The sequence below is a fragment of the Aedes aegypti genome, unplaced genomic scaffold (assembly GCF_002204515.2).
Source record: "Aedes aegypti strain LVP_AGWG unplaced genomic scaffold, AaegL5.0 Primary Assembly AGWG_AaegL5_hic_scaff_19_PBJ_arrow, whole genome shotgun sequence".
Classification (NCBI taxonomy): domain Eukaryota; kingdom Metazoa; phylum Arthropoda; class Insecta; order Diptera; family Culicidae; genus Aedes; species Aedes aegypti.
In genome coordinates, this window is record NW_018735489.1 from 73,052 (window position 1) to 88,113 (window position 15,062).

Sequence of the window (15,062 nt, forward strand, 5' to 3'; positions counted from 1 at the left end):
GAAGTGCAACTCTCGGAATAACGACCCATCGTGGAATGCAGATGGATTTCAGCGAACTGAGATTCCTCCGGTACTCAACCAAAACGTTTGAAGATTTTCTGGAAGACGCTCGTCCCAGCTCACTTGCAGTTTCCACAAGGTCTGAATGAAAATCTTGGCTTCGACGATTACAGGACCCACCAAACCCAACGGGTCGAATAGCTTGGACGCATCGGAAAATGACGATACGCTTCGTGACGATCGACGTACTACTCACTTAGGAAACGGTGAAGTTGAAGTTATCGGCGTTCGGACACAGACGAGGCCCAATGTCTTCACGGTGGCAGTTGGTGGTGGCGAATCCATTTCGAGAACCGTTCGCTCATCACGCAGATGCGGTTGCAGATCGCTGAGCACTTCTTCGCAGTTGGAGTTCCACTTACGTAAAGTGAATCCAGCCGAATCGGTCAGACTGGTCATCTCTTCAATCAGTTTGCTTGCCTTTGCTTCGGCGTTGTCGACTCCAGTAATCATATCGTCGACGTAGAAATCCTTCCGTACAATCTTTGCTGCTGCGGTCGGATGAGTTGATTCTCCGTCTTGGCCAGCTGCACCAAGCAAGCGCGTTGCGAGAAACGGAGCCGACGCGGTACCGTATGTAACGGTCGTCAACTGATAGATCTGGATCGGCTCTTCCGGAGACTTCCTCCACAAAAATCAGCTGCAACTTCTGGTCTCGAGGGCATCATGTTGATCATCCGATACATTTTTGCTACATCGGCCACAATGCCGATCCGGTGCAAGCGAAATCGAGCGTGAATCGAAACGAGGTCGTCTTGAAACTACAGGCCCGACGCATCATTCCGTCGTTGAGCGAAATGCCGGACGTGGTTTTGCACGAAGCGTCCAAACACTAACGCGCAGCTTTGTAGTAGTACTGTCGGTTTCAATACGGCGTGATGCGGCAAGTAATAACAAAACGATCCAGCCAACACGCAATGTTGTGCGATTTTCAAAGGTCATTTTTTAGGTTAAGAAGTATCCAGATAGCCGTAGCGGTAAACGCGCAGCTATTCAGCAAGACCAAGCTGAGGGTCGTGGGTTCGAATCCCACCGGTCGAGGATCTTTTCGGGTTGGAAATTTTCTCGACTTCCCAGGGCATAGAGTATCTTCGTACCTGCCACAGGATATACGAATGCAAAAATGGTCATTGGCATAGTAAGCTCTCAGTTAATAACTTTGGAAGTGCTCATAAGAACACTAAGCTGAGACGCAGGCACTGTCCAGTGGGGACGTAACGCCAGCAAGAAGAAGAAGAAGAAGAAGTATCTAATTTCTGAAACTATCGCCGAGAGCTAACTTGCGCACTGTCATAGTTTCCATTACATGCAAATAGTATGTTAAATTTGTCCTTAAAAAGCTTTTTGAAGGACGTTTGTTCAGATGTTGTCATATATAAAAAATCCCAGAGTTGTCTGTCTGCCTGTTGAAATGTTTCACCGAAAAGTTTCATTGAGCACTACAACAGAAATCTTCAATCATTATAACAGTCAATTTTAATATTCGAACATTACAATTACAAATTGAGGAGCACTACACACAGCACATTCTAGAGTTTTCTGCAGCAATGTTTTTCACAGTGTAGTAGGAACTTGGTCGGTGATTAAAACGTAAACAAACCAACTTCAAGCAGTTTTTACTGCGGTCGAATTTGAATCGGGCTGCTGTTAAAAGTAAGATTCAGAACGAGCTCCACCAGATTCAACTCAGATTCATAAACGAATTCGACATATGCAGACAAGATAGTTATTAATGAGATGAATGTGCGCCAAATATTCTAGTTTTTTTCGTATTTCCAGTGAAACCTCCATGAGTCGATGTTTTATAACTCGATATCGTCTTATGAAAGCATACTAAAAACCAAATTTTAAGGTTACTTATGCTCCTTTAGAACAGTTTTCCAAACTATTCACGTTCCATGACTCATTACTGTCATTGATATCATGTGCTTTGGAAGATTATAATAGCTCTTCGCTATAAAATTCCGTTGGGACGTCCCAGTAAACTACGTATCGTATAAGAATGTGCATCAAAAATCACATATTCATGCGTCCAAAATCAGAATTGCACAAGATGCCATATTGAGCGTTATCAATGTCAATACAAGTTGTATAAAATCCCCAATACGATCCATAAACGACAATCTGTGTTGACAACGAAACATGTCGTAAATAGTGCAACATAGAATCACGTTATGTTATATAAACTGATAGATCATATATCAATCCAGTAAGCATCGTATGAAATCGCAATAACTTAGCAAAAATTGCCACCCAACTTTGTCTATCTGCTGACGATGGGCCTCAAAGAACAACAAAGTATGTGTCGCTGTACATGAAACATGCATTAACATTGGCAAATAATCAATCTTCGAATAAGCAACCCTTAGTGGTACAGAGGTAAGGTGCCCGATTCCTAATCCAGAGGTCCCGTGTTCGAGACTCGCTGGAAACTTTTTTTTTTATTTTCATCTAAATTTTGTGGCATCGTATATCTGATTGTAGAAAGTCCGAAAAAGTCGTGCCAAGTACGCATATAGCCTCCACTTCGGTAGGTATAAAGACTTTTCGTGTATTCTATACGATTCAATTGATTCATATAGAATGATGTACAATAATGACCCGATTTTGTCAGCCCCTTTTTCAAAACTTTTTTCAGCTCTCCTTCAAAAATAAAATAAGTTATCATAATTCTTTATTCACTATTTTATGCATATTTATAATAACTTTGACTGAGTTGAATAAGATTTGGAGAAAATTTGAAGTTCGAACCGTGGGAGCAAAAAGCTCTCCGCAAAAAGGGGCTGACAAAATCGGGTCATTACTGTATAACAAAAGTTATACCGTAAAACGGGGTAACTTTGATAGTTTTTTCGAAGAAAACTTGAATATTTATGCATGCTGTTTCAATGAATTTTAATTCATATTTTTTAAAACAAGTACTGGTATCCTAACTATTGATCCCAGTTGATAGATTTCCAAAAGATTTATTCTTAATTGATATATAATTTTTCATATAATCGAAAGTCGGTTTTCTGTTTTGGGGTAACTTTGATAATGGAGCATCACTCGAACAAAATTGAATGAATTACAGAACATTTGTAGGGCGTTGCATATCTTTAGGCGTTTAACGCTATATGGAAATTTCTGACTTAGATTACAAAAATGGTCCCAGTTTGTAAAAATAGTATTCGCTAAAGGTTTGGAGACCGAATTCGAGTTCTACTATAACAAGGCTATCAAGTATAAGTGACGAATTCATTATGACTTCATCAAATAGTGATTGTAGAACAGATTGTTTGAGAGCATTTAAAAATTGCTAAAATATTATAAATTTTCCATTTATGCATATAAATCCTCAAATGTACTTCATTCCAACGGAAATAGCTTTAACATGAAGTGTCATACTAATACTCTTTACTTTTGCATTCGTTTTGCTTAACAGATTAACAGGAACTTTGTTATTTCGTTTAGTATGTTGAGAGTCTCGCATTATCAAAATTACCCGCATTATCAAAGTTACCCCGTTTTACGGTACCAACCAAAAAGTTGACTGGGGTGGCTAGCCACGTTAGGTAAGCTAGTTGTTCAATAATAGTATGAGCCTATGCATGCTATAGAACGTTTGACTTTTACTGTGCGCCCTGTTTTCAAGTTGCCCGTGAGAGAGAGCGAGACAGCACCAACACACGGCGCACAGTAAAAGTCATGAGGACAAAAGAATTTATGGCACGCACAGAGGCTCATATATGCTGATTCGAAAAATGTACATTTGTAAGGTTCAAATTGAAACGTGACACCAGCGTGACATTATGTAAGCTGGAATTTGAATTCAAACGGCTGTTTTGGATTTATAAAATAGGAGTAGCCGTTTTGACCCACGAGTTGATTAAAGTTAAGAGTTGATTAAAATAAAGAGTTGATTAAAGTACGGCAATACGCTTTTCAAGGGTAAATTCAACATTTTTTTGCATGGAGTACAAAGTATGGCAGTGCGCAAGGCGATTCTTGGTGATAGTTTCGAAATCTATGGAGGCTCGTTTTACCCCGACGGCGCATTTTACACCTAGTTCCCATATCTGCTACATACCGTTTTGATTCATATTACGGACACTTAAGGCCTCAGTGAAGTATAACTCATCAGCAAGCATATTAAATGAATCATTCTGTATGATTCCTCCGCATTATCGAGCCTTCAAAACAATTAACTTTCGAATAGTGGATGAGGATTTTGATTCCGCAACATAAATAATTTTAAATAAATAGAAATTTGTGGACTTCGCATGATTCTTATTCCGGACGCTTCCTTACTTTTGCCTCATATTCCGGACATTCTGATTCGACAGCTCATGAAAATCATAGATAGAAAAGTCAAATAATTATTTGAGATCGGTAAACCACTAAATAAGCGTCTAAGGCAGCTGAGCATTATAAATTTTCATAGATATCTATGAAAAATGTTGACTAAAACGAGCCTCAAAAGTGAGAACTTTTTAGCGGCAAAAATTGAAAAAAAAAAATGTTTCCCATACAAAGTACAGTGTCCGGAACTTGAAGCTGTCCGTAATATGAATCAAAACGGTACATTAGAATTTGGAAAATAGCTGTATTTTGCCGCGAAAAATCCGTTTAGAACTGGGGTGACGCGTTGCACCCCGCTGTTTTATTTATTACTTTAATTTATCATATCATTAAAATTGAATTTCTTTGATGTAATTGCCTCCGAAATTTAAAAGCATGTGCAGCAATCTCTGAAGCCGGATTCCGCTGGTGAAAATTTGATTCATCGGTGCTACGCCACGTGCAAATGTTCTGTGGAAACATGTTTTACGAAGTGATAGATGTATTTTTTATAGGAGATTATATCTAAAGATGTTTTATGATTTTTTTTTACTTTTATTCGATTTGCTTGCGCTTTGCTCGAGACGGCAGAATTTTATTTGATGAGTGCTCTTCAGTATATTTTTCAATTCAATACCCTGATTGCCCTACATGTTGTTCCTTTTCTAGAAATCCATCTACGATTGATTTTGTATTAACCCACTCCAGTCAACTTTGTAGCCAATTGATTACCCATGCTAATTTTGATTCTGATCATGTCCCTGTTACATTTCATATCCCATGGAGCGATTCTCAATCCAATCAGCTCAACTATTGATGATTTTTCAAGCCGACTGGAATATATATGACACAAATATTGACTCTAATCTTGATGTTAACATTTCTTTACAAACAAAACTTGATATTAACAATGCTCTTGAAACTTTAACAAATTCCATTGTTGAAGCCAGGAGCTTTGCAATCCCAAAATGTGAAGTAAAATTTTAATCCGTGATTATAGACGAGGATCTTAAATTCTTGATCCGTCTTAAGAACGTGAGGAGAAGGCAATTTCAACGCATTCGCGATCCTGCTATGAAAATTAAATGGCAGGATTTGCAGAAAGAAATCAAGAAACGTTTTGCACAATTAAGAAACAAAAATTTTGAAAATAAGATTTCTCAATTGGACCCTGGCTCTAAGCCCTTTTGGAAATTATCTAACATTTTGATAAAACCTCAGAAGCAAATACCGGCATTGAAAGAGGAAAACAAATTATTACTAACTAATTGCGAAAAAGCTCAAAAACTTGCTATGCAGTTTGAAAAAGCTTTCGACAGTGTTTGGCATGAAGGTTTGATTGTAAAATTAAAAACACTTTAATTTTCCAACATACATTGTTAGAATAATTCAAAGTTATCTGTCAAATCGTACACTTCAGGTTATTCATCAGAACTCCAGATCTGAAGGACTTCCTGTAAGAGCTGGTGTTCCCCAAGGCAGCATTTTGGGACCAATATTATACATTATTTTCACACCTGACTTACCTGAGTTACCTCAGGGATGCCAAAAATCCTTGTTTGCAGATGACACAGGCCTTTCCGCCAAAGGACGTAGTCTGCGTGTCATCTGTAGTCGATTGCAAAAAAGTTTGGATATTTTTTTTTCATACTTGCAAAAATAGAAGATATCTCCTAATGCTTCCAAAACTCAACTAATAATATTCCCACATAAACCAAAAGCTCTTTATTTGAAACCTTCAAGTAGACATGTTGTCACGATGAGAGGGGTTCCAATAAATTGGTCAGATGAAGTTAAGTATCTAGGGCTCATGCTAGATAAGAATTTAACTTTCAAAAATCACATTGAGGGCATTCAAGCCAAATGTAATAAATATGTAAAATGTCTCTATCCCCTTAACAATAGAAAATCAGAACTTTGTCTTAAGAACAAGCTTTTGATATTCAAACAAATTTTCAGGCCAGCCATGTTGTATGCTGTACCAATATGGACTAGCTGTTGTAATTCCAGGAAAAAAGCTCTGCAGGGAATTTCATTTCATTTTCATTTTGCAGCGTTTGGTGGGGCAATGAGAGCGCAAGTCAGTCCAAAGCCGGGGTAAGGGATAGGTAATGGCCGTAATAGTCTATGCGGACCACTTGAACACCATCGGAAAGGATAAGAAGGGTTGGGGTAGGGTATAGGGAATGGAGAAGACTTGACACAGTAATGCGATTAATGCTGCAAAATGTAAATGTGCTGAAAGCAATTTAATTTGAGTTTTGAAGTTTGATTTGACTTATTAAAATTCCAAATAGATCGGCCATTGTACAAGTAAGAAAAATGCTGATCGCTTTCTAGAAATTTTATAAACAACAAAATAATAACAATATGAGAGTGATGCTAAGGGCTGCTGATGGCACAATGCGACGCTTTAGGAGATTTTGAAAACTGAATGAACATTACTATACAGAGCGCAATTTAATCGATGGTGATAACTTTACAAACTTTATCTGTTTTTACACTGGTTGACGATGCTGATTTATATAAAAATATTTAAAAAATATTTGATATTAGTTCATTTGTTTGTGTGATCTAGGTGTTAATAATGGAAAAATTTTACATACCCTTGATGAAATACTTCCCTGACCAGAAATATTATATTTTGAGCGCCCTTTTCGAAGCTATTCTATCCAGGTATCCATGTACTGCTTTCAATCCTGAAATTATTCTTATTGTGCATGCTCATGCATTATATTAGTGATGCTCATAATCATGCAACAGATAAGAAGGAGAGAAAAAGAGAATATAGGAACAGTGATTAGTAATGAGTTAATTATGTAGTTTTGTTAGAATTATAAACAATTAAACAGCAGTAATGAATAACTTATAAAATTACTTTGCAGCATAGCTGAGCCTTTCGGAACGTAAGACCGATGTATAAAAATAATTTGTTTCGAAATTGTCCGCGTGGTCTTCTAGTGCCCCTATTAGATCAGAATCAGTCATAGACATACATATCGAATGCTCGCCATGACCCTATGACCAACATTTGTATATGTATAGACTTAGCTGATGTGGCTTTTCTAATAGGTAGTTCTTTCACTCATTGATTGTCTTCAAAACCTTGTCAAGTATAGAAAATTGATTTTATTTCATTTATTACTACATTAAAGCTACATTGTACTTATTAAGTATTAGGTATTATTTTATGTTTTTATCACTATTGATATTATCAAGGCCAGAATTCCCAGTGAGTGAAGAATTTTATAGTACTAGAACACCATGGAAGATCGCTTAACATTACCTAATCATGGAACGGCTTTTTGCTCTATTATTTTAGGTAGATGCTATTGATCTCCCTTTGCTCCTATCCGCAACCCGGTGCACGCGCCCTGTTGGTTTTCGAAAACCTCGTAGAAGATTACAAACCGTCAATGGCATTCCCAATTACTACCCCACATTGCACATTCAAGGGACTGATTGTGCTCCTAACCCACCCTCAGTCTGTAATCTTCTCGCCAGTTTGAAATTATATTTTCCCGAAGTGAAAGTAATTTTGATGAGTGATAGCGTAGTGCAGCCCAACTGCATAGTACAGTAGTTTAACCAGAATCTTTAGGTCAGAAGATAAAATCTAAATTTTGTAATAAAAAGGTTGCCATTGCTTTGAAATTTACCCAACATCTAATCAAAACTACTAACAACAGCGATCAATTATCAAAATTCATCGCTCCCTGGAAAATATAATCCCAAGCCCAGGGAGGAAAAAAGCTCTGCAGGGAATTCAAAATAAAATTTTGAAATTGATTCTGAAGCTTCCTCCCTGGTATAGTACCAATGAGTTACATAGAATATCCAATGTTGAAACATTGGAACAAATGTCTAATAAAAGTATTAATAATTTCAGGCAAAAAGCGTCACAATCTTCTATTGCCACGATTAATGCGTTATATGTTTAGGTTAAGTAAGATTAAGTAAATTCAAAGCGTTTTTTTTATAAGCAGGTGAAATCAACTCACCTGTTAACAATCTGAACTCCTACGGCAAATGAAATGTAATATGTTGTTAACGAAATGTTAATAAAATCTTAAATTTGTTTTACCAAATTAGCATGATAGTGTTGTCTAATAGCACAGAACACCTAGATATAAGAAATGAATGTAATGTTTGGAATGATACTAATAAAGAAATTCAAAACAAAAACTAAGAGCAAAATAGCAATATGTGTCAATTTTCTCAAAAAAAATGACGTCGGTTATGAAAATAAACCTGATTCTTAAAAAGCTAGCATCCACTATTGCATTGAATGGATGAAACGTGCAAGAAACTATCATATTATGAACCTTGATATTTGAATTTATTTACAAGATTTGCCTTAATAGGATTTTGGTAGCACTGGCTTTTGCATCTTAAAGGTTATCGACTGAAAAACAACGGGGCAGCCTTAGTTGAGCTGTCACGTCCTGTCCTAGGGTATATGCGGCAAAATGGGACATTTTCATGGCAAACACAGATAAAATAAGATCCAAGATTTTGCTCAATATCAATATACTTTTTTATTCAATGTTGCTTGAAAATGGGCAAAGTCGAACAAAATCAGTGATTGTTTTTGCATGATGAGGTATATCATAACTTTTTAAACCAGCAGCTTCTAAAAGTTCGTTTTTACTCACTTTGCTATACTTACCTGCTTTGAATACATAGTTTGTAAAGTTTTTGAAACAGCTTCCTCTAGAAGCGGGAAGCCTGATGAGTGATTTGTGACTTCGAGACTTCAAGCAATTCACAAGTTAAGATAAGTTCTTATGAAATCTTTAATGCATTCTTGTAAAAAAAAAAAACCTGTTCTGGGGATAACCTTGCCTGAATTCGGGGGGACGGGTGCCAAGGAGGCTTCTTCTCCTTTTCTTTCTCATCTGGTAGACAATAGAATGAAATTAAATGAAGTTAATAGCTCGTGTGCGTCTTTTTATAATTCGGTTCCGCCGGTTCATTTCCGGATTCCCGGTAGTTTTTTCGCCCAAATACACAATAAGCTCAATGTGACGATGAAACTGATCTCCCAATTGGTGGGTAACGTACCACTGGAGCCGGCCTTCTGATACCTGATAAGGGTTTCCGAAAAAAAAACTCGGCTGTCTATTTTCTTTGCGACTTGGCAACAAACCTTGATTTCACTGAAGGGGTTCAAGATCTCTCATATAAATCCACCAGATTCAGAAATACTGACCCCGATTGTCGCCATCCTTTGCTTTCTCACTGAAATTGAACAGTTTGGGCTTGGGCTGCTTCGATTTGCTGTTCATAAAATTTGTCTAAGTTAGTTAAGGGTTCAAAATTAACAGAATCAATCTGAAATAGGACAGTTGGAAGTAGGAGTGTAACCACCAAATGGACGAATTGAGGAAGTAAGACTCTAACGTTCAGTACTCTACGGATCCATCGGTCGTATGAATTAATAAATTATTTCCTAGCAGAATTCCCCGAGACTTGCCATCCTGGTGAGGTTCATAGTCGTGTTTTCAGGCCGTGTCGTGTCTCCTTCAGTTCGGGGAGACGTTGAGAAGTGTTGCGAAGAGTGGAGCAGCTCGCGAATGCAAGAAGAAAAGCACAGAAAAAGATAAATAAAGTGATCTGAAAGGGAAGCGATCCGGTCTGGACGGAGCTGGTCGAAGAAGAATCAGAATTCATAAGCGGAAGAAGAGAAAGAAGCATGAAAAATGATGCAATTATATAATTAAGAAGTTTGAAATATTTTCGTCTGTGTGTGATGTGAGAGCAGCAACCAGAAACGGGCAGAGGTCTCCGTGCCGTTTTTTCCCCTGTTGTTTCGGATCGCGAGGAGTATATTATTATTTTTCACGGTCTCTCAGGTTTCGCGTGTGTGCTTTCTCGTCTGGTCCTTTACCTACATCGAAGTCGCGAAGGAGAAAAATTCTCAGCGATTAAGATCGATATCGCACAGAGGAGGGCATCGTACGGGAAGAAGACACAAGACACAAACCCACGTGTGGAGGTCGGTGGTCAGCAGTGATGGGGCCAATCAAGTTCAACCTGTCAGTTGCTTCGGTCGGAGGCCTGATGGTTTGTTTACTGACATTGGTCACAGTGGGTCACGCGGCAATAGCGACCACAGCAGATGACGGTGACGTATCTGCTGGAGCGACGGTGAATAGAAAGGTGACAGCTGATGGCGGTCATCAGTATGAGGAATTGCCACCACTGGCAAAACCGACGGCTGTGAAAGAGGGAAGGAAAGCGACGGAATCAGTGATGGAGCCATGCCGGGAAGCGTGCTCGAAAAAGGTAGGATTTTAATGGGGATAAGTTTCGTTATAAATTGATAGTAATAATGAATGATTAACATATTTTGATTAAGCATACGGCATAAATTCAACAGTTAAAGAAGAGGTACTTTGACATCAGTAAACTATTAATCACACGCGTCTTGAAACAAAAGCCGCTGATTTTTGTTTTAATTGCTTTTTTCTTGTTTACGGACTGTGGGATGTGGGATTGTTACTTAACTGTTGAAGGAAGAAATGGTCTTTAAATTCAGAGCTGTGTCTCAAAACTCAGCAAGCTTCTGCAGTTATCTCTTTATAAATTTTAGCGGAATCAATTCAGATCAGATGTGCTGCAAATCATGATTGTTACAGAGAGTGACAAGTGAAAGAATCTCTCAATTTTCTAAGGATTCAATCCCAAAATCAATTGGAGACTTTCCCTTGTACCCTTGACCATTGGCGTAGCTAGGATTTTTTTCTATAGGGGGCCTTAGGGGGGGGGGTGGCCTAGAAAATTCTTGTTTTTTAAAAGTAATGTCGGTCGCATTAATCATAATTTTCACAAATTTCGTAGTTCTAACAATTTCAATTTTCGCTACCGACATGATTCATTCTTTTTGTATTCCAATCAAAAGTTCTTCAAAAAGGCTAGCAAAAAAAATCACAAGGAATTTCGTTTGTGATTCATCCAGGAAATTTTCAGGTATTCAACCATGTGTCTTCTGCATTTCTCTGACAATTCCTATAGAAATTTCTTCATGAATTATTTTCGTACTTTCAGTGCTTTTCCCAATAGCTCCGCTACCAGTTTAACTGAGTTCGTCTTGGGCTTTCCACGAAAAAATCATTCCTAGACATTCTGCAGGCTACCAGCCCTGTAACTTTTTAATGACTTGGTCACTTTTTTCGACCTGGTCACTAACAAGTCACTATTTTCGACAAAAAGTCACTAAAGTCACTTTTTGCAGGAAAATGGTCACTAAAGTCACTTTTTTCCGTGATATGATGTTAATGAAATTCAGGGCAAGGATAGCTCTTCAAACATAATCAAAAATAAATAGATATTTATCATTATAAAGGCAATTATAGCGTGATTTTTGAAATCAAAGTGTCACGATTCTTGATTCAAGTAAAAAAAGACTCCCGGCTAACTTTCTGGAAGAATTCAGGTGAATATTCCATAGACATTTCCAACGGAAAATGTACAAAATTTCCGGGCAAAGTTTTGGAGAACATTCTGGAAAAACTTAGGATTTAGGAAGCGACTTCGGAAAGAAATTTATGTCCGAAATATTTTGAAACAAAGCAGGACTAATATCTAACACAGACGTGCTGAATGAATTACCAGTGAACTTTCTGCAGTAATTTTCAGATTGTTTTCAAAACCTAATTTAGTTATTGAAAAGAGCAACTGAAATATAAATATTTTAAGTATGCATGGAATCATTTTCTAATTCTTTATGCAATACATTCGGTTTGTCTCGAGTTTGCCAATAATCAGTTGTGTTCTAGTTATCGTTGTTTATTTGGAAGAAATGGTTTAATTCAACAGAAATTCTGTCAAATTAAGCTTGAGGTTTTATTTTTCGTTCGTTTTCGAACTTGTAATTCTGTAAGGATTTTTTTTTTCAGAATAGGGTAGAAGTACCAATTATGGCTATAGTACCAATTATGGCAATAGTGGGAACAAAAAGAGATTTTTCTTATTGTTTCACTAGACTATAATGGCTTATATTCACAGGAATGATTAAACTATTTGTTTTTGATGGTAACTAAACCTTGAAAAGAACATTCGTGCAATAAGCTTCGAAAAATGAACATTTGAAAATTTTGCCTCACATATATGTCACCTTCTTAGCAGTTGGCTAAGGGACCTCCGTTACGAAATGTATGTTTTCATCCGGATAAACTGTTTCAACCGATGAATGTATGTTACCTAGTGAGAACAAATGAATACATTTAGCTGGTATGCAATCAATTATACTGTTTTAAGTTGGAAATCGTGTTATCTCCAGTGGATGGTCTTATATTCTTGGATGATTACCGTGACATGCCCTATTACCGTGAGGTTAAAAAAATCTCAAGTTTCAATCAATCAGAAAAAAATAATGCAAGATTATTTCCATGTTTTTTTAAGTTTTATATAGTAGACCGTTTTATATAGGGTAGAAGTACCAATTATGGCTATAGTACCAATTATGGCAATAGTGGGAACAAAAAGAGATTTTTCTTATTGTTTCACTAGACTATAATGGCTTATATTCACAGGAATGATTAAACTATTTGTTTTTGATTGTAATTAAACCTTGAAAAGAACATTCGTGCAACAAGCTTCGAAAAATGAACATTTGAAAATTTTGCCTCACATATATGTCACCTTCTTAGCAGTTGGCTAAGGGACCTCCGTTACGAAATGTATGTTTTCATCCGGATAAACTGTTTCAACCGATGAATGTATGTTACCTAGTGAGAACAAATGAATAAATTTAGCTGGTATGCAATCAATTATACTGTTTTAAGTTGGAAATCGTGTTATTTCCACTATGTCGATAACTGGTACAAAGAATGTATGAGAGCCCAGTTATGGCAATACTCTGGAGGCGGTTTGTTTACATTTTTGATCAGTAAAATAAAAGAAGTAAAGCTATTTTACGGGTGACTTCCACGACGGGACGGTTCGGTAAGGCTTTATCTTCATGTTTTGTACTCAATTACTAAGATTTTTCAATCACACGTTCGAAAACGTTCGCGAGCCGAAGATGCTAATTTCATGATAGAGAGGGGTTTTCAGCGACACTCGATTTTCGGATTTTCTTTCTTTTTTCGTTAAAAATTGGCACTGGAAAGGTAATGTGAGATCATTAATGCTGTTTTGTATCATAATTTGCATTTACACTACATTTTGACTTCTTTTTCGAACCCATTGCAAAAAATTGATTTAACATATATTTAACCCGAAATTTTTGGGAATTTTATGAGCGATATCTTTATTACATATCAGCGTTGCATTATCATTCGCTCTTTATGGCGTTTGAGTTCATTTCGTGCAAATATTCGATAGTCCATAATTGGTACACTTTTATGTCGAATGCTAGGAACGCTATTGCCATAATTGGTACAAAGACAACACTTTTTAAAATCCATTTTTAGAATCTTAAAGTCAATTTAGTACTAAAACTGTTTAAATCAACAGATTCGCAAGGCTTTAAACTAGTAATTGACACCAACAAGTCATGCTTGCGTTTTAGAAACGCGATTACAACTTGATTTTTATTACTACTGTTGACATATTGCATCCATAATTGGTACACCTACCCTACTTTGAAATATATTCACTATTTTCACCCAGTTTTGTCTACAACCAACATTTTTCCACCGATTTATTCCAGATTTGTTGAGAAATGCTTTAAGTCTTACGTTTTGCACCTCTACTTCAAAATCTTCAATGAAATTTTGCCAGTAAGTTCATCATGAACAGGCATTTTCCTTAACATTTTATCACGAGTACCGTTAATGTATATGATTTTTGTTGTTGTTCATAAGTCAATATTGAATGAACCATCGGCTCATGGAAACATCTTGTCATTGAACAGAAATCCGTTGGAGAGCTGTTTTGAGAGACCATCCTAATAACCATAAAATTTTGTTTCTAGTATGGTTCTATGAGTCGATATCGAGTCATGGAACATCGACTCATAGAGGTTTCACTGTAGAACGTATTTTCACTTCTAGGCATTATTACTAATACTTGTAATTTTGAAGTCACTTTTAGGTCAATTTTTGGGTACTATTTTGATCATTTTGGTCACTAAAGTCACTATTATTTTGCTGTCTAACTCTGGTAGCAGTTAGACAGCAAAATAATAGTGACTCTGCATTCTGATATCACCAAAAAATTCTCGAAGAATCTCTGTCGAATTGCTTAAAAAATCTCTTGAAGAATTCCGCCAGCGAGTACATTAGAAATTCTTTAAATAATTTCTTCTGTAAGCTCCGCTACGTACTTATGACGTATAAATTTCAATGGTTTGTTTAAAGAATCTTCCAGTTATTTATCAAAAATTTATCTAGGAGTTTTGGGAATAACTGAGGATTTTTCAAAAAAAAAAACTAGTACAAAAAATTCTAGGGGTCTCACGAAAAATGTCTTCAAGATCACCAAGTAAGGATACATTCCACAAATTATTCAGAAAGATTGCGAACAGTTTTTACAACTTTGCTTTTGAAATTCTTCCTCAAGTTGCTCTATAGGATTGTTTGGAAAAATCTCAGCAAAAACTATACAGACTTCCTGCAAAATAAAATGAATGATTCTTACAGGAGTTCTCGTAATATTCCACAAAGTTTTCATGAGCAATGAAAAAGAATTCAACTGGAAAAATGTTATTCACAATTTCTCCGTAGATCTATCTG

General features: G+C 36.7%; 1 protein-coding gene across 1 annotated transcript; it reads left to right on the plus strand.

The window, feature by feature from the left end:
• Positions 1-9,639: 9,639 nt before the first annotated feature.
• On the plus strand, positions 9,640-10,668 carry LOC110680918 (transmembrane protein fend-like; the record flags this gene model as incomplete). Its single annotated transcript, XM_021856704.1, is given in 1 exon segment — positions 9,640-10,668. A coding segment is annotated over 1 exon segment (273 nt), but the record flags the coding sequence as incomplete, so codon positions are not given.
• Between the last annotated feature and the right edge of the window lie 4,394 nt (positions 10,669-15,062).